Source organism: Zootoca vivipara, chromosome 3 (assembly GCF_963506605.1).
Source record: "Zootoca vivipara chromosome 3, rZooViv1.1, whole genome shotgun sequence".
Taxonomy (NCBI): domain Eukaryota; kingdom Metazoa; phylum Chordata; class Lepidosauria; order Squamata; family Lacertidae; genus Zootoca; species Zootoca vivipara.
Window position 1 is genome coordinate 73,926,095 of NC_083278.1, and position 20,953 is coordinate 73,947,047.

The 20,953-nt window shown below is 41.8% G+C and overlaps 1 protein-coding gene across 2 annotated transcripts in view; it reads right to left on the reverse strand.

The window, feature by feature from the left end:
• The window catches only part of PCNX2 (pecanex 2), a 119,782-nt gene that overhangs the window by 86,195 nt on the left and 12,634 nt on the right, over nt 1–20,953 (reverse strand). For both annotated transcript variants that reach the window (XM_060272854.1, XM_060272853.1), the window contains exons 7-13: nt 20,323–20,473; nt 20,072–20,217; nt 18,667–18,760; nt 8,586–8,718; nt 4,579–4,721; nt 3,503–3,656; nt 3,375–3,407 (exon numbers count right to left, since the gene is read on the reverse strand). In XM_060272854.1, the coding sequence (XP_060128837.1) occupies nt 3,375–3,407; nt 3,503–3,656; nt 4,579–4,721; nt 8,586–8,718; nt 18,667–18,760; nt 20,072–20,217; nt 20,323–20,473 (854 nt within the window). The remainder of the gene's footprint in view (nt 1–3,374; nt 3,408–3,502; nt 3,657–4,578; nt 4,722–8,585; nt 8,719–18,666; nt 18,761–20,071; nt 20,218–20,322; nt 20,474–20,953) is intronic.

The following is a 20,953-nucleotide window of genomic DNA, read 5'->3' on the forward strand; positions in this document are numbered from 1 at the left end:
TTCATTAAAAATCATTAGATGCTTTGTCTCTGCCAGTACTTTCAAATCAGGCTTTGATGTTATTATAATGCAATTTTGATTAAGCCAATTTCTTTTCATTTTAAAACAAATGTGCACATTATTAATGTCTGCCCATGCAACTGATTTGATTACCGCTCATGCTACTTTATATGGTTTAACTGACAAACAGAACTTACATTTAGCACAGAGAAAATTACCTCTTTAGCGAGGTCTGAATATTTATTTCTTATAAATCACTAGAAATCATATGTAGTAATGATTGGAACTAGAAACTAATGTGCTCTCTAATAGCAATGCCCAGTTTGCATCTAAGCATGAAATGCCTTTCAGCTCTGATGTATCTAGCAATTCCACATGCTTTGTGATTTATTTATGCTTGCAGGGAAAAGACACAGAATGAAGTTCAGGATTAATTAATTTGCATGTTAGCTGTGACATGAATTGCAGTGAATTTTGACAGCAAAATGACTTGGTGATTTGGGATCAATGAGAGTCTTTAAGTTTGAACGCATGGAGTTCTGCATTCGAGTTTTACAGTCTTTCTGGCTGATGCAAGGGAGGGCTTATACAAATTTGGGAAGAGCTCCAAATGAGTGAGAGTGATCCCAGATTCATTCCCAGTTAGGTGTGGGTGCCGCTCAAAAGTTGATAATATTGGGCTATTGGTTGCGATTATAGAATCTAGGGCCAAGCCCAGAGGGTAGCACAGAGAGAAGTCATTGGTCTTTATGGTATCTAGTATCACAGGGTACTATTTTCTCACCAGTGCTTTTCAGCATCTCGATGAAACCTCTAGAAGCAGTCATTAGGACGAGGTGTCATCAGTACACAGATGACCCTCAACTCTTACTTCCCTATTACATCTGAATCAGGTGGCACTGTGTGAGGACTGGATTGGTGCCTGGATGCAGTAGTGGGCTGGATAGGGACCAATAAACCAAGCTTAATTCCTGGTAAAATGGGGGAGCTGTGGGTGGGTGGTTTCTGTGTCCAGGGAATTACCTATTCTGAATAGGATCACACTTCCTCTGAGAGACCAGGTTTACAGCCAAGGGGTACTCCTGGATCCATCTATATCACTGGAGGCCCAAATAGTCTAGGTGGCTAGAATACCTTTCTATAAGCTTCATCTGGTGAGACAACTACACCCACTCCTTGATTCCTGGTCACTGTGATTCAGGTACAGTGGTACCTCTGGATGTGAATGGGATCCGTTCTGGAGCCCCGCTCGCAACCAGAGCAGTACACAACCTGAAGCACCGAATCTGCGCATGCTTGCCGCGTGATTCGGCGCTTCTGTGCATGCGTGTGACGTCATTCGGCGCGTCTGCACATGTGCGAATCGTCAAACCCGGAAGTAACCCGTTCTGGCACTTTCGGGTTCGGCGCGTTCCTAACCCGTGATGTACGCAACCCATAGCGAACGTAACCAGAAGTATGACTGTATTGGCAACCTCAAAATCAGACTACTATGTTAACTCATTCTAGATGGGCCTGTCGTGTTTGATCTGGAAGCTGCGACTAGACCAGAATGGAGCCGACTAGTTGTTGATGGCAGCTTCCCATCGCCAGCATATACTCATGTGCATATAACTAGCTATCACTTCAAATCCAAGATCATGCTGATAGTATATAAAGCTTTGGACTAACTTGCCCTATACCTGCCTGGTCTTTTTGCTCAGGTGGAGAAGCACTGTTAAGAGTGCCACATGATGCTTGCTTTCCTTCTACAAGAAACAGGCCATTTAGTTAGTTGTGAAGCCCCTGCCTTACTCATATTAAGCAGACACCATCAGGACTTTGTTTCAAATGTTTGCTCAAGACTCATCTGTTTACACAAACTCTTTTTGATATATGGCTCAACCCAGTTTCTATTGTGTATCACAGTCCAGATGTTAAGCACTTTTTTGCCGTTTTATGGGTATGTTAACTGCCTAGATACTTTGTTTATTTTGTGGCATATGAGCATATAAAATAAATATTTTTAATAGCCACAGAAATGCTATTCTGCCTATGCTCAACAAGGCAGACACAATTAACTAATTCAACCAGCAGTGTCAACTATTTCCAAAAGATAAAAATAATAATAATCAGGCTTCCAGCCATTTCTGAAAGACATACATACACACATAATGCTAGAGTATGTGAGTTCAAGGTTACACACATAGTGCTATATCTAACAATACTGTCCACTGGTACATGTCGAGTTTTATTTTACATATTATATTGTGTGTAGCAAATCAATTATTTGCGGGGGGGGGGGGTTCCATCGGTCTTCTAATCAGCATTAAGACTAGCCAGCTGATAACCTACAAAATAAGTATCTAACCGGTCACATGCCACAATCCTTATTTTTTTACTTTTACTTTTGAGAATCAAACAGCACATTAAATTCTACCTGGAGCCCTAAGTGAGGACAAGTTAAAACTGGCAAACAATGAAATTCTCATGGTGGTATGTGTCATTACAAAGGACTTCTGGCTTTAATTCATAGTCACCATAGCTAATAATTCTGCAAGAATTCTGTACACCAAGGCCAATTTAAAAAGGGAAATCCTTATTCTCTGCTCACTATGATAAAGGCTACCTAGATTTTTAGAACCCTCTATAATGGCCTGTGGGCAGCTTTTGATATCACCTGCGTCAGCCCAAATAAGTAGATGAGCAAGTAATTGCACAACTCATCTTACCAGAAACCCATTTAACATCCAAAACAAATGACTCATGCAGCAAAACTGGGGGAGATGTGTGATTTCAAGATGCACATCTAGCACACATCTCCCCATGGAGAGAAGGATGTGAGTCACTGCTTCAGTCAGTGTCTGCAAGCATGGAAAGGGGATGTGCAAGACATTTGCACATTTTCTTTCAGTGCTTCTGAGTAACATCAGAAGCCACACTTTGTCAGCTGGAAATAAGTGAATTCCGTTCCTGCAATTAGCAGATCCCATGCATCTCAGCTTGACGCCACTTGATAAAAACATTCGTAGTATATATCATAACTCTCCAGGATTGATTCTTTAATTACGCTTCTCCCAAAGGACTACAGTACTTTGGTGCTCATGCGAAAAGGGTGACTCAGACATGCAGAATGACAAAGCGCAGGTTAATTTAACAAGGAGGAAACATGTGTCACATGCAAGTCAGTCAACCTGAGGCTTCTTCTAATTACTTTGTAGCAGTCATCAGATTTAAAAAGTCATTTTATTGAGTTTTAACTTTTTAGTTGAAAAAAATGGAGTTAGGATTCTAAAGAGATGGCTTATTTCAACTATTTCCAGAAAATCAGCTGAACCAACTGACAGAATAGATATGTCACCGGTAAAAGCCTTTATCTGTTGGATGAAACTTACATGTATTGGTGAGGCAGGATCAGGCTGAATGCTCTGAAAACAAAACAAGATTCACCGCATTAGCTATGAGTGAATTACAGGACCCCATATGTATTTGTTGAACTTGTCTTTTTTTTTTTTACTTTTACCTTTAGAAGGGAGTATTGACAGCTTGCCATGATTAGACAGAACAGGAGGATCCAAATGTCTTTACAAAAACCTTGGTTCATAATTACAAAGCCAAGAAAAGAAACAAGGATTACTAGTAGAATTGCCAAAACGTTCTCCTTGATATCTTCTGTCCTATAGAAATAAAACACAAGTATTTTACTCAAAGAAGAAATACAACCATATGTATAACATATCTTTATAGCAACATTAGGGAGAGGGGGGGCAGGTGCAATGTGCTGTCTAGAGAAATTAAGGAAAACGAAAGGGATTTAACTCCATAACTGTGTACTATTATTATTATTATTATTATTATTATTATTATTATTATTATTATTATATAACTATCCATCTCAGTTATTTGCATCAGGCTTAACCTTCTCTGGACGCCCGAAAACAAAACTGTATTATGCCCTGATGAACTCCACCCTTAGATGGCTTCTTCGTGCAGAGTTGTCCCCCGCCCCCACAACCAAAGGAAACAGAAATGTCCTTATCAGTGAGAAAGCAAATGTGTGTACTGAAGTCACAGTACCTGCAAAATATTGCTGAGTCAGAGTGACAGGCAAGGGTATTATTTTTTAAAAGGTAGGAAGACCATTAATGTTCCCCATGTTTCAAATTACATGTGATTATTCCTTAGGAGCACGTGCATTTCTGGCAACCCACAGGTTCTGTATAATGATTGCTACAATAAATGGGTCTATATAAATGTTAGCATTGCCAACGATATTAAAAACCCTTTGTGCGTTTTCAAAATTAGTTTATTTGTGTCAAAAACATTTTGGTTTCTTGGCATTCCCGAGCAAAGCCCAGCACAAGGCTGCTAGCTGACAATGAAACAAGAAAATATCCTAATGAATTTTCTTCAAAAATATGCTAGCGTTTCACAATTTAATCTCTACCATATCTGTGAGTAGACCTTTCACATTGAATCTTCGCCTTCTTTTAAGTCCCTTTGGTCCACCTCCCAGAATCTGAAATGCCAGCCCTATTCTAAGGAACAAATATATGTCATTGTAAAATAGTAATTTTTTTTAAAAAAAGAAAAGTTTACCTGTCTAGCAGGGCCAGCAAGGTAAGTCGATCATACCAGATTTTTATCCATTTGCCAGGAAATACGATAAATTTGTAAAATTGCCTGTTAATTTTCTTTTGTGCCGATGAACATGATGAATCCTCAAGGTCTTCACTGAGGTGCTTTAAAATAAAATAAAAGATGAATATAATAAAAGATGAATATAAAAGATGAATATAGCCTAAGAGAAAGCTATGCAATTTCATACCGGTTTCTTTTTCCGGTGGATACTTTTGAACGAGCCTCTATATTGAACTTCTTAAAAATAGATTTCATTTTGCTTGCCACCATGAATAAAACCCAATTTCGTGTGCATAGAAGAAGCTAGTCTATCTTTCATTGTAGTCATAAGGTTGTGCCACAGACCATTTACAATATACAGGCACAAAATACTTATTGAGCCCACTTCAGCCAAGATTGCTCTTTGACCTTTAGGTTTTGTATGTGATTTGAATCTATCAAACCACAAACTCAATTATAGTAAGATGCTGGAATAAGTTCCTTTGACCTTTATTTCTCTGAAGTACTAAAACTGTTTTCTAACTACTCTCTGCTCCTTAAAAAACATTGTTCAGTTTAATCATTGGTTAACCTTTCGGAATCGAAACCACCATCTAAAAAGTTTAACATACTTTCTAATGAAAAATTACCACAGTAGAAAATAAGCTGTGTTTTCATTGGGCAGTCAGATCCTGTTTTAAAGTTAGAGGTTGACTGCTATCCTGCCCCTGCCCCAAATCTAACAGCAGCCAACTTCCAAAGTAATACTTGCATCAATGGCATGGTTCCTACAATGCTATAGTCATGTATTATATTACATCAGAATAAGGCATTCAGATGGAATAATACATATTAACAAGTCCAGAAGGTGACCTAAAACAAACCCTAGAGAGGATGTTCTCCACTCTAGAATCCTCGAGTTCAAAAGCCAGAGTCTGGAACGGAACAGGCAGAAAGCCCCATTTTATTTCATTTGTTTCTATTTAAAAAGTGAGTAGACTTTTTAATGAATAAGTTTTGATTTTTAAAAAAAACCCTATTCATTTCCCATTCATTTCATTCATAGCTCATTAGTGACAAGGTGTGTATTTTTAAACTGCCTGTAATATGGGTACACTTTGTCCTATCTTTCTAGAATGTGGTAAGTCTGATCCTTTGGAGAGTTAGAAAGAAGCTAAAAAATACCATGCCATTTTTCAAAATGTAAAACACTAAAGTTACAGGCAGCTGAAGAGTATGTAGCTAAGTTTCACTTAAGGCAGTAGAAAATGACAGCAAATGGGAATAATGAAAATGAATGAACTAATTATGTATCGGCTGTGAAAACAAATGAAAAGCAAATTGATGAATAAATGAAACAAATTAAACCCACTCCCATATACAAAGCAGAAGATAAAACTTTACCATTGAATTACAGACTAATCAATCAGTTTGATACTGTTGCTAAACTTAATGTGAGGAATCTGTTAGTTAAACTTGAAGCCTGGACAATAGAAAATAGCATCTTCATGGAAGAACAATAAAAATTTAGGAGCAGATTCTTCATTCTGCAAAACTGCTTCATGCTGAGACATCTAATACATATACATTCAAGACTCATGAAAGGATTATCTGCAGTATCTGTGAATTTGAAAGCTGCTTTTGAAACCACTGTTGTGGCTCAAGCTATCCAGCACCAATATTGACCAATGCCTTCTGATTATTTTCTAGATGCTTTGTTCTAACACCTCCCTGAAAGGAAATCTATTAGTGGAAGAAAAACTCCCCTCTCCTATATGAGGATTATTCTGGCCAGATTCTGGAAAGTTTCTGGCCAATCTGAAGCATATGGTATAGACCAGGCATCCCCAAACTTCGGCCCTCCAGATGCTTTGGCCTACAACTCCCATGATCCCTAGCTAGCAGGACCAGTGGTCAGGGAAGATGGGAATTGTAGTCCAAAACATCTGGAGGGCCGAAGTTTGGGGATGCCTGGTCTAGATTTTAAAAATCAACAAGTAATAATGTCTTATGCATAGAAACCCCACGTTAGGGTGAAATTTTTACTATTTACTTATGGGAACTGCAACAAAATGTGGAGTCATGTTTGTTTACCTTGACTCTACTCTGAACTTAAAATGGAAAGCGTAATGCTGGTGGTCAACAAAAGAGGTTCAAAGACTCTCTCAAGGCAAATCTTAAAAATGTACATAGTATAAACACTGACAACTGGGAAACACTGGCTTGCGAGTGCTCCAATTGGAGAATAGCATTTACCAAAGGTGTTAAAGACTTTGAAGATGCTCAAACTCAGGCTGAAAGGGAGAAACGTGCTAAGAGAAAGGCACGTTTGGCAAACCCACACCATGATCAACTCCTACACGGAAACCTATGTCCCCAAGTAGAAGGACGCGTGAATCCAGAATTGGCCTCAACAGTCACTTATGGACTCACTTTTAAGACTGTGTTCATGGAAGACAATGTTACTCGGCTATGAGTGATTGCCAAAGAAGAAGAATAGAAATGTATGCATTGAAGTAAAATGGAGTCTTTTTTGTTGTTTTACTTCTCATCTCATTCATTCATTAATGGAGATCTCCCGTTTTATATTTTTGATGACCTATAGTTATAACCAAAAAAAGCTGAACTGAATTAAAACACATGAAGTAATTAAATGGAAACTTTCTGCATGTGCATACTTGCTACCATGAGGCAACATGGGCAAGGGCAGAAAGGCAAATCTTTACTATTTACTAGTGGGAACTGCAAGAAAATGCTGCAGTGTGGATTCTCCCTGTCATAGCTCCCCTTAGGAGTTTCCCCACCTTCAAAGGTTTTGCAGACCTTGAAGTTCCCACAAGTCTGCTGATACCTGCTTCATGTGCAAGTATGTGGCATTTTGGCTGCATAAACAATGGCACAGGAAGTGGAACTGGAGCCAATGGCCGGTAGAGCCAACTAATTCTACTTTTGTCCCCATCCTCCTCCTTGCTGAGACTAGGGAAGAGGAATCTGTCAGGTAGGGCCACCCCCTGGGCTTGTTGCAAGTAAGAAATCAGGAAGGTGGGGTCTGGCCGAGGGCAGACTGAAGCTGGTGAAGAAGTGCTCCCTCCATTTGCCCCAATATCCCAGCCTCCACTGTAGCTCACCAAGCCATGAAACTCCTGATCCAAGTGCAAGAGCCCCTAACTGATGCACACCACCCCCAGGAAGCACAGTCGTACCTTAGTTGTCAAACGCCTTGGTACTCGTATGTTTCGGCTGCCGAACAATCGAAACCCAGAAGTGAGTGTTCCGGTTTTCGAACTTTTTTGGGAAGCCAAACATCCAATGCGGCTTCTGCTATTCTTTTTGGTGCTCCTGCAAAACCGGAAGCCAATTGGAAGCTGCGCCTTAGTTTCCAATCGTTTCAGAAGTCAAATGGACTTCTGGAACCCATCCAAGGTACAACTGTGTAAGATTTTCCCACCTATACCCACACAGCAGTCATCCCAAAAGCTAACCTACAATAGTTATATCAGATTTGCCAATTCACAAACCTTGAACCAAAAACCCACAAAAGCTTCACCTATATATACACACTTCAGTTGTATCCTACACAAAGGCAAACTCTCCTTACACATTTCGAGACAAAACAGCTCTTCATCGGGAGATTAACTGAAGAGATAACGAACAATAAATGAATATATTAATATAATGAATACATAATCAGCTTGATTCAGACAATCAGCAAGAGGGGGGTGGGTTCAGAAAAGGTTCGCTCTGGCCCCATCAGTAAGGAATGCCTTCCTTCCCTGCTGGGAGCATTTATGGGATCTTTTCCAAACAAGCATGCAGAAGTAGTCAAATATCCTGAAATAACTGTCAAGTATGTACATCAATATTCACAGGATTATTAAACATGTCACCCTAATCCCAGCAATAACAAAAGAGGCCCATTTAAAAGAAATCTCCTTCCCTGGGACATATTTATACAAAGTGTTAGGAAGTGAGGTATTACACGGTACCCGTTGGGTTTCGGAAAGGGTTCTTCGTGCCACCATCAGTAGCAGCTGCTGTTGCAACGCACTTGGCCCATGATCAGAAGATGCTTCTTGGCTCTCTGAGGTAGTTGTACTAGAGGAGCTGAAATGGGTTTCACTGCGCACAAAAGGAGATAAAGGACTAGAATTAATTTTTAGTGAGTGCCTCATTAAGGCACTGAAAAGACTATGGAGCTTGAGAGAGTGTTTGTACATCCTGAAGCTCCCCAAATGAGTTCATGAAACCTCAACCCAGTTTCTGCAGAGTGATTAAAACCTAGGCCACTCAGTACCTGAGAGGTCACTGTCTGGATGTAGCATTTTGCAAGGATAGGGAACCTCAGTTAGAAAGACAGTTTAGCGAGGCTTTGCATACAAGGATGGTGGCAATGCAGTGGTCATAAATCATGGGGAATGCTTTCTATGTAGAGGTGAAAATATTTTGCTTATTTTATTCCAGCTATATATAGACCGCTTAATCACCAGAGCTTCTAAGCATTGTACAGTGAGATTACAAACAGCACACAGTGGATTAAATCAATTAAATTAATCACAGAAAGGTCTGAAGTTCAACTGGGGCCTGTATGATCTCAGCTGGGGCAGAGTTCTACAGAATTAGGCCCACAACACTGAATGTATGGCTTCTGGTGGATACAAGCCATGCACCTGATCCATAAGGGAGCAATTGAGGAGGGATTTAAGACGCAGCCTAGTGGCATCAGCAACTCTTTTGAGGAAGTTTTGCCTTGATGAAGCAATTGTGAGGACAGAAGGTTCCCACCTTCCCAGTGCCCACTCCTTCTCTCCAGGGTCTTTCCTGAAGTGTAGGTGGGTTTCTACGAGGCAAGACAGACACAGTGATAACAGCAAGAACCTTTATTGAACTAACAGAACTGGACAACAGGAACAAAGCAACTGCTTATATACATTTCTGAAGGCCTGGGCCACTCCCACTCCCAACGTGACTGGCTGTCTAAACTTCCAAGCTGCAAATCATGACTCAGAATTTAAGGGCCAATGGCAGAGGCCCAAATCCTGAAATGTTCTGTGATTGGATATCATGTATCAAATCAGAACACAGGAGCTCAGAATCCTTAGTCCAGACTCAAGTTCAGGCAAACACAGACCACTGAATACATAGCATTTCCCATGCAGTCTCAGGCTGTGCCTGCGCACTCAGGGCAGTCTCGAGCAGGTCGGGCGCCCTGGTGCTGAGGTGCTGAGATCGCTCCGGTGCCCCCGCCCTCGCAGCGCGCAGCATGGCTTCTGCGCGGCTTCGCCATGCAGCGCCCCACCTGCCGGCCCGGCGCCCCGCACCACCGGGACTATACCTAGAGCCAGCCCTGTGCGCACTCACCCTCCTCTGCTCTGCCCATTTCATTTTTCTGCATGTTCTAGGAGGCCAGGGGGAGGGGAGCCGGTCACAGCAGGAGAGGGAGATTGCATCTTCCACAGCCAGCCTCTCTGCCTCCTGGCCTCACTCCTCTCTAGCCCCCGCTTCTGTATTGGCATCTGAACGGTGCTCTGCCATAGTCTCTTCCTGTTCACTAAACTCTGCTACCTCTTCAGCTTCCACCACTGACACCTCTCAGTCTGCTCCTTCCACCTCTGACCACTCATTGTCGCCCCACCCTGGCACAGAGCCGTCTTCCTCTGGCGATTCCCTAGGGGGTTCCTTGGCTGGTGCCTCCACCCGCTCCTCTGCATCCAACCAGTCCATGACATTAATCTTTAACTTGCACTAAAACTCCACTTGGTGAATGTGTTTTTGCTAATCACTGGTTGCCCAATCCACCAGGCACATTCTCTATCACGGAAGTGTGCCACATTCCCTCTGCTTCTTTTCTTGCTCTACTTAGTTTTCGCATGTTCCTCCCGCCCCCCACTCCTGTGTTGTTTAAAGCCTCTTCACCCTGAATGCTATAATATTCACACACTTGACTTTATTTTTTAAAGTACCATCTCAGATGGCAGTGCATAAAAAGTAAGAAGTCTAGACGCTGTGTTAGTGTTTTATAAGTATTTAAAATATATAATAAAATAGTAAGTAAAAGATGCACCCAAAAAGTAACATCATAAATGTAGGATCTTGAAAAAGAGGGTTGGTATTTCTAAAAATCTGCTGTGTTATGTAAATAGCTACCACAGACAATTAATATCTGCAATGGAATAATGAATGCATTTTGGAAGGTAAATTAGCAACTACCAATCTACTTGACAGGCATGTTATATATGCATGACCTATGCAAAAGGTATACAGTGCCCTCTACTGACATTCTAGAAATTAATTCATTTACGGTGCGATTTTGTACATAGCTTAATTTGGTAAGGGAAGCAATCTAGCAGAACTGTTGCATTATAGGTACATCATGAGTATCTATAACCATAATCCATACACAGGAAATCCTGTTGCTTCAGGGAACATAGCTTGAACCAAAATGACTAAACCTGTGTAAACTGGTTTTTTAATCCAAGTACTGAGGGCCTCAGATACAGAAAAAAGCAGCTTGCACAAGGCACTCTACTGAAATGGAGAAACAAATTTTTAAGGCTACGATTCAAAACACACTTGCTAGGGACTAAAGCACCAATGCAGCTTATGTCCAAGAAACCATATGCAGGAGGGTACTGGGAATCACTACCAACTCTTAATTAGGCTGCAAATGGAACCAGGGCCGTCTCAAGCCCTGGCGCCGTGGCACGGAGATCACTCCAGCGCCCCTGCCCTGGTGAGCGGGCGCAGCGTGCAGCGCCCTCCTGCCGGCCTGGCGCCCTGGCGTCCCGCACCACCGAGACTACCCCTAGAGCCGGGCCTGAATGGAACAGGAACATGGAATTTTCAGCATTCCAGCTGCAAACTTAGCGGAAAGTTAAGCCCCAATGAATTCAATGCGACTTCCTTCTGAGCAGACAGGCACTGGACTGCCCTGCCAGTGAAAAACCTGCCTAGTTAATTATTCAGTTAGTAATGTACAAACAATGTGCTGTTGACACTTGTTGCACAAAACCATGAACCCAATCTTTAGCAAACTAGTCCATTTGCTTAATTGATTTTTTAAAGTGTTTTGATTGATTTTAAAAGGTGCTGATCCCAGATTAAGTGGACAGCAGACATAACAACAACAACAACAACAACAATTATTTTAAATAGAAATGTATAAAAGCTGAGGGTGGCAACCATCATCTGAAATGAGGTATTCTATCATGTGGGGAGATGCCTCTTTTAAGATGGGACCTGCATATGCCTGGTATGATTTTTATAGATTTTTTTTAAAAAAAATGTATATAAACACAGATCTCACTATCTAAACACAATGTGTTCTCAGCAAATCGTTTGTAAGGCGAACATCCCCATAATAGGTCACTTATTCTAATTTCTAATGCACTTCTGGTCATTGAATTTTGACCATAAAATGATGAAAAAACCTGGGAAAACTCAGGGAAAACCTGTGAGACTCTGCAAAGGGCAAACAAGGAAGGAAAAAATGCTCTCTTATTTATCTTATCTCTCTCTCTCCCCCCCCCCCCCGGTTTCTGGTGAAATGGCTGCTGTGAAGCAGCAAAAAACAAAAAAGTAAGGCTTGGTTAAAGCTGCTAGCTGCTTGGATATCTGCATCTTCAGTGTGTACAGCAAGGTTTGGGGATTAATTTGTTGTGTTTGAATAAGTGAATTTTCATACGACGAGAGTTTGGATAGCGAGAATTGTGTGCAGTTTTAATTTAATGATTGTTTTTAGCAGTTCTTATCTTTATCTGAGTCTCTATCAGGGGCTACATCTCCAAGTGCTGTTAAATCATATCTTTGTTAACTGCAATTGTACCCCAAATAATTACAGTCACCTTTACTAGCACTCCCTGGAAAATACTTCAAAAGATAAATCAAGATTAGGAAGATGATAACAATTCTTCCTATTCTATTTTCTCCATAGACCCCCTCCTGTTTCTTCAGAAGATTGATGTCCCTCCCTTATGACCTTCTAATCTAAATGATGCACCAGAGTTTAGATCACTGCAGAGATAGTCGCTCGTTGAAAGACATTTGCTGCCACCATGTGGCAATGCTTCCCCCATTCCTTTTCTTCTTTTTCTGTAGACTTCTATGGCATGATCTAAATTGCCAGCTGTTGAGTGCATTAACAAGTGCCAATAAAACCTAACTGCAACATTTTTCTCCTTCTCTGAACATCCCACATAGGATATATTATATGTTGTTTTATTTGTGTGTGGGGGGGGGGAGAGAAGAGAATGGATACAGTTCAAATTATCTTGGCATGATAGACTAACTACAGAAAGGAGATTCTTTTTTTACTTTATCATTTCTAAGCAATTACTTTTGAATAGATGCTGTCTGAATTTTTTTTCTTCCATACTAAGAGACACATGAAAGTACCAAGCCAGAAAGGAAAACTGGCTGGTCATAAATGAGGAAGAAAAACTGGCTGTTTATCATAGTAATAATGAAATAGAGTTTTTAGAAGAGCTCTAAAGCTTGAAATGCTAAGCCTAAAAGGAGCTTTCCTACAACATAAGGAGATATCCAACATGAAATAGTCTTATGTCACAGCTTAGATTTCATCATGATGTAGCTCTCTGCTGGTACACGTGCTTGGATGCAGAAGGTCCCAGGTTCAATCCCTGGATTCTCCAGGTAAGGATGAAAAAAAAATCCTGTTTGGAAACCTGGAGAGCTGCTGGGCAAGATGAAACACTGCTGTCACTTGGTATAAGCCAGTTTTCTAGGCTGAACTTTCACTGAGGGCTCATTTGTAGCACAACCAATGACATGAGTTTCATGTGTCTAGAGCAGGCATAGGCAAACTCCGCCCTCCAGATGTTTTGGGACTACCACTCCTATCATCCCTAACCACTGGTCCTGTTAGCTAGGGATGATGGGAGTTGTAGTCCCAAAACATCTAGAGGGCCAAGTTTGCTTATGCCTGGTCTACAGGGTATCCATTAAAAAAAACAGCAGTTATAGTTAGGGTTGCTAACTTGTTGTTGTTGTTTTTTTTTTAAAAAAAAAAGAAAAAAGCCCAGCAACATTTGCTGTGTCTTTAAAAGCAGCTAGATCTACAGATCTGAGCAGGGCTAAAGTGTTGGCTGATCATTTCCACAAATCAAGTGGATGCATAGCTGCCAAGTTATCCCTTTTTTACAGGGATTTTCCCTTATGCTGAATAGGCTTCCTCGCGAGAAAAGCGAAAACTTGGCAGCTATGAATGGATGCTAAAGGCGCAGGAGAAGGCTAGGCTGGGTTTCCTCCTGGCCCATTTGCAATTCCAGTTCCAGTGGGCACAAAGAATGACACAGTACCTTCCACGTTTGCTTCAAATGCAGGAAACATACTGAGCAAACGTCTCCTTTGTGTGCATGGAACGTTTCTCAACACTGGAGATAGATGGGTGGTCCCTGCTCTCCCAGAGCTGTAGGTGCTCCACCTACTTCCTCTCTAGTTTTGGATCAGATACATCATAGGAAAAGATGGTTTAGACCACAGCTTCTTGGGCTTGCTGATCAGAAGGTCAGTGGTTCAAATCCTCGCGATGGGGTTAGCGCCCGTTGCTCTGTCTCAGCTCCTGCCAACCTATCAGTTTGAAAGCATGCCAGTGCAAGTAGATAAATAGGTACCACTGCGGTGGGAAGGTAAATGGCATTTCCATGTGCTCTGGCTTCTGTCTCAGTGTTCTGTTGCACCAGAAGCAGTTCAGTCATATTGGCCACGACCCAGAAAGCTGTCTATGGACAAACGCCAGGTCGCCTTTGACTGGACCTAACCACTTAGGGGTCCTTTACCTTTATTTACATCATAGGGACAGACATTTTAAGCAACAGCCAAAGATATTTAAACTATAATTCTGTATATGCTTTTTTGGGAATAAACCCTGATGAAATTAGTGAAACGTATCTGCATAGGATTGCAGTGTAGAAGTGTATTTTAAGAATAAAAATGCTATGAGTGAACGTCTCCTGGAGGCACCTAGCTAGCTGTTAATAATTAAACCTCCATGTCCCATAGATCCCACAGAGTTTCATTGTGTATTGGTGAAAATGTGTGTGGCTGCTGCGTAGCAGCGGAAACCTGTCAAATGCCAGCATCCGCTCTGCATCAGCAATAAGGATCGGCGGCTTACTGCTAGAATTGAAGGATGTCCCTGTCATTTAAAATCACCTTGGTAGCTGGGGAGAGACGAAGCCTGCTTTTTTGATGCCATTCAGTGCTAAAGAACTTTACAATAATGTCTGCTTCTGTTCCAGCAAAAAAGCCTGGAGTGCAGAGTACATTTGCAGAGAGTTTGGAGAGCATTGTGATGTTGAAAACTGTCAGATATTAATGTAATTGCCCAGGAGATCTCTGATACCGTTAAGGTATTCAGACAGATGCCTTTGTACAGTACAGAGCATTCTGCAGCTAGTTACTTTGGGGAATGAATCCAAATCAAGTGCACAGAGCAACTAGACTGAAAGTCTTCCACATGCCTGAGGCCAGACACACTTGTATTTTGCAGTATTTAAGAACTTGCTTCAGCAGAGTGTTTCAAAATTAACCTTCCTCCTAGCCACTTGCAGAGAACCTCTCTTTGCAGCAATTAATTCTCTGTAGCCTGTAGGCTTTTGACTTCTACTGGAAAGGATAACGTGCCCTCAAAACAAACACGACAAATTAATCACGAGGCTTTCAAATGAATTCTCTCTGCGTGATGGGGAAATTTACATTATAAAGTTGTCACAAATAAGGGCTGCAAGTGTGCAAAAAAGAAGAGACTGGGAGGCCTGCCTGGTAAAGAAAGCTCAAGTAAAATTGCTGTCACTGTCAGAGGCAGCACAAGCAGATTATCAGATATCACCGATCGACAACATAGAATGGCTGCGTCCATCGTGACCTGCTTGTGAATTATCAGGTGCATCTATGTGGCTGCTGTGGTAGCAGGAGACAGAATGACTAGATGGCTGCAGCTACCTCCCATTTGTATCCCACCTTCTTTCCAAGGAGACAGGATGGCATGCATAAGATTATCTCATTTTGTCCTCACAACAACAAAATGAGGTAGGTTCGACTGAAAAGCACTGAAAGTAATGGCACAACATCCTATCCTCTTCTGTTATAATCACACTGACTTTTCTTGACCTTCGACAAGCCTTTTCTATCAGAACACCCCTTGATCCAAATTTGCCCTGGAAGCATTTCACCAGAGCCAGCCCAGCCATTAGGCAAGGTGAGGCAGAAGTCCCCTGGGCTGCATGCCTGTGGGTGCTCTGCCTGCCCCATGAGATCTCACCCAAAATTGGCAAGATCTTGCCTCGACTTGGCACCAATCCACTAGTGGTAGATGTGGCAGGGTGTGCAGCAGCGGCAGAGTAGGAGGCAGCAGGAGCAGGTAGGTTTGGGGGGGGGGTGTAGCATCAGCAGCAGGACAGGGCAGTTTCACTTCAAATGGCAAAACAGGATGTGCTGCCCCTGCAATTTAAATAATGGTTTTTCATCTGATTCACCCAATGAAAATGTTTGCACAAATTAACAATTAATGTTTTGTTTGTCTGGCCTATGGAGACATGAACGTTGGTGGGGATTTCAACAGTTTGGTATCATTTTTGTATGTTTTTCTGATTTTAAATATTTCATATATCTATGTATTTTAGGATGCTGTTTATTACTGCATGCAAGGCATTTTTCCATTTTGTTGGCTGCTCCAGGCTCCCAGGGAGGAAGGGCAATCATTATATAGTAAATCATTATGTAGTGGGACGCAGGTGGCACTGTGGGTTAAACCACAGAGCCTAGGGCTTGCTGATCAGAAGGTCGGCGGTTCGAATCCCTGTGACGGAGTGAGCTCCTGTTGCTCGGTCCCAGCCTAGCTCTTGCCAACCTAGCAGTTTGAAAGCATGTCAAAGTGCAAGTAGATAAATAGGGACCACTACAGCGGGAAGGTAAACGGCGTTTCCCTGTGCTGCTCTGGTTGGCCACATGACCTGGAAGCTGTACGCCGGCTCCCTCGGCCATTAATGCGAGATGAGCACACAACCCCAGAGTCGGTCACGACTGGACCTAATGGTCAGGGGTCCCTTTACCTTTACCTTATGTAGTAGTAATTACAATAACAGCAGCATCTTAATAGTTACCCTACAACAGTTACAGGACGCAGGTGGCACTGTGGTCTAAACCACAGAGCCTAGGGCTTTCCGATAAGAAGGTCGGCAGTTCAAATCCCTGCAACGGGGTGAGCTCCCGTTGTTTGGTCCTAGCTCCTGCCCACCTAGCAGTTTGAAAGCACGTCAAAGTGCAAGTAGTTAAATAGGTACTGCTCTGGCGGGAAGGTAAACGGCGTTTCCGTGTGCTGCTCTGGTGCGCCAGAAGCAGCTTAGTCATGCTGGCCACATGACCTGGAAGCTGTTTGCGGACAAACACTAGCTCCCTCGGCCTATAGAGCGAGATGAGCGCGCAACCCCAGAGTCGTCCGCGACTGGACCTAACAGTCAGGGATACCTTTACCTTTACCTTCCAACAGTTACACAACCCTGAGTTGGTTTCAAGGAAAGGCAGAATGCAAACATGACAGAAAAGCAACCTCAGTTTTCTCACTTCTGGCAGACATACTCATAAAGCCAGCAGCTTGTGTGTGTGTGTGTGTGTGTGTGTGTGTGTGATGTGTGTGAAGTTAAACAGTCCCATCATAAAAGTAGTTTTTCCTCCCTCTGGCTTGCGTGGCCAAAACCCCAGTCTATGTGTGACCTGGTACAAATGTGTCTAAGGCCAGCCCTGCATGGAAGTAAGCAAGGAGGCCACATGTCTTCTGTCTAGACTGAGGGAACTAGAAATAGCCCTGAAATATGTCATTTTCATACTGTAAATGACAGCTGAAAATCAAGAGGGCGTAACAAATAAGAGAGTGAGAAACTGGCAGGAGCATAATTATTTGTGGAAACGCAAGATGGTGCTGCTCAATTCATTTACCTAATTTGCATTATTTTCTCCAGCCAAGTATCAGAGAAAAGGCTGCTAGAATATTTTCCTATATAACCACATCACAGTCAGAGGCAATACGCCTCTGAATACCAATTGCCGGGGAATATGGCCTTCAGTTTGATCCAGCAAGACTCTTCTCACGTTCTTATGAAACAGGTTCTTTTGCCCTGCTATTCCTCCATATGCTGAATGCTCTCAGTCAATATGAATAGAAAAAGCATTTAACATATGTAACTGTGTGCTGATGAGGAGACATTATTATGATTGAGGATCCAAATACACTGTAGGGTTGCCATATTTTCTTTGGGGGGGGGGAGAGTGGAATCACCCAAAAAAGTTGCTGGGCTTCTTTTGGGAAAGTTGTTGGGCTATTTGGGTGGGGGGTGGGAATCAGGCAAAGAAAGTTGTTGAGCTTTTTGGAGGGGAAGTTTCAAAAATCCAAACATATCACTTTAAACAGTCATGTTTTAAGTCTACTTTGTTAAAATTCATCCATTTTCCCAAGAAACACAGGCCACAATATAGACAGTACTGAGAGTGACAGACCAATTGCCTGCTTGGGTGTAAAGTAGCTCCCCATATTCTACATTCATTTCCTAAAAATGATATTCCCAATATACAGTTCTGCAAAACTGAGAACAGCTAGTAGAAAACTGTATACATTTATCATGAAATGCAGTTCTTTCTTCTTTTTTACTGCTCCTATACTGTATACACAATCCCACAAATAAAAAATAACAAGTGCCTGGGCTTGCTTTTCTCCTTCTTTCTCCCAAACCCTTTCCCTTCTGTTCAGTGTCTTTTAGATTATAATCCTTTTATTTAGATCTTCATAAATTGCTCTGAAGGCCTTTTTATATTTATTTATAATAAATTGTATAAACCTCCCACTTATATAAAATGTCAAGGACCTGCACAGCATTATATGCAAGCACAATTAATCATAAAATACTGTACCATAAAAATACGTGGTAAAATGCTATAGTTTTAAAAAGCAGATTCAAGTACTCATTTTGCATTTTTGTTCACTGCCTAATTCTTTCACAACCAATGGGAATGCAAAAAGGAACAGCTTAATACATTCTAATAGAAGAGTTTACTTACTGAGCATGAGAAATACAATCATAGTTGGGTGCTGGATTTTGCATATTTCCTTCTTTTTGACTGCCAGCCTTTAAGTAACAGGATCTAATTTCTCCTTTTAGGGAAAAAAAAGCCACCGTCAGTTCAGTGGTGCAATTATTTGTTCACACACTGAATTTTAAGACTGTAAAATAACAGAATTGGAAGGGAACATGTGGATCAAACCTTGTGATGGAAGCACTGATCTTGCCCTAAGGCAGTGATGGCCAAATGTGGCCCTCCAGTTGTTTTGGGACCACAACTCCCATCATCCCTAGCTAACAGGACCAGTGGTCAGGGATGATGGGAACTGTAGTCCCAAAACAGCTGGAGCACCAAGTTTGGCCATCACTGCCCTAAGGTATCCTTGCCCTTGACCAGCACACTCCTTTAAGGTGGAATTTCATTACGACAACCCATGGCTGCAGCAGTCTTGTAAACACTCTGGACTGCATGCATGCTTTGATGCAAGTCATACCACAGCTGCCCACTACTCAGCTTCCTCCCGTTTTATTTATATGAGGGGTGGGCAGATTTCAGGCTTGTGGAATCTACCTTGTTACTAAGACCCAGTAACCAGAACCAGGTGAAAAAGATATACACATCCAATCAATTATTCCCAGAATTTGTTTTGAGGACCAGAACAAAATGGAGGTCCCAATCCTTCCCCGCTTCACTTTCCCCATTTTAGCAGTATTAGTGAGGAGGATGGAGGAAAGTAATTTTGTGGTTGTTATTATTAAACAGAAAACTTTGCTTGTCTACTTCAAAACCAGAGATCTACCAGAAGATCCTGATCTACCTTCTGTCCACTCCAATAGACACTGTAGGTTCTGAGAAAAAAGGAAGGGGGAGTCTGCTGTGGTGAAGAAGCAGGGGTGATGCTCTATTCAATCTGCTACTCCACAAATCATCTAGACTTTGGCAGGGTAACCACCAAAGTCAACGAAGCTCTGGAATCCACTTGCAGCGACCGTTTGTCAACATTTCAGCATTATTCAGCTGTTAATTCATTCCCTTACCCCAATTTGAATTAGAATGTTTTAGCCCACACCTGCCTGCATTTAATTAGCAAATGAGAAGCGTCTTTCCCATTCATACCAGTAGGTGTTCCCTTCTGGGAAACTCCAGTGTGGACAAGACCCAAGTTCTAGAATCCACTTTGCTTAGTGAGTCTGTGTGTATGTTTGGGGCATATGAATACAGCGACCTAAGCGATCCACCCAGAGTATGAACCCCTTCTGCATACAAGGCTTGGGATCTCATGCCCAGGTACTTATATAATCATTCTACAATCCAATAAATGTTGAATGCATTTTGCAAAACAATTAAGCAACCTTATTCATGGAAACCTCTCCTTTTCTCCTAAGTTCTCTATGGAGCTTACCATTTTCATCTATGAAGACATGCATTGCATCCACAGACATCTCTTCTTGCATAGAAGCCTCAGGCCCACTTATGACTTGCAACAGGGAACTATCTTGCTGCGAAGTAACCCGGTAAATGATCTGCCTTTGCCTGGTGCTCTGGTAACTAGGCACAAAAGCAAAATAGAGACACTGAAATTAATTATTCTCACTGTAAGCAACCAATATGAATCATTTCAGGCACAGTAAATGAGGAGAAGAAACTTCTTACTGAGCAGTGAACTTGACAGGCTCTGGGGCAGTTGGATTAATACTCCCAGAGTCTTGAGTTTGCATCTCTGGCTTATCCTGCTTTGGAGATCCATGTGCACTGTTTTTATCCATTTCTGGAGTTTCTTCCTTTTTATCTGTTGTGCAGCCATCTAAAAAACAGAAAGGCTGCTTATACAAGAGGCTGGAAACGTGTTGTTTTCATGCTCTCTCTTTTTGGGAGAGCAAGAGAATTTTTGATAAGGAATGAGACACCCAAACTACGAAAACAACTACTGTACAGTCTGGCAGACAATTTTTCAAAGTCATATAGTATTCAGAACAGGTTGGGTCGAGGATCTGTTTATGTCAGGTGGGTTACCTGTGAAGCTCAGATTAGTTTCATGTGAATGGGAAGGAGGGAGAAAAACAGTTGAGAAACCGGGTGGCAGAGAGAAAGAGAAAAGTAACATGGCTTTTGAATGGGGGGGAAAAGTCCCCCAATCCTGGCTTATAAACTTCTATATAGCACCATGTACATAGCTAGTGATGGAAAAGTAATAAAAAAATAATAATATAAGTGGTTTAAATCTTTTCCTTGCCATCTTTTTCTTTATGATTCCATGAATTTGTGTCAGTGGCAAAATGACCCA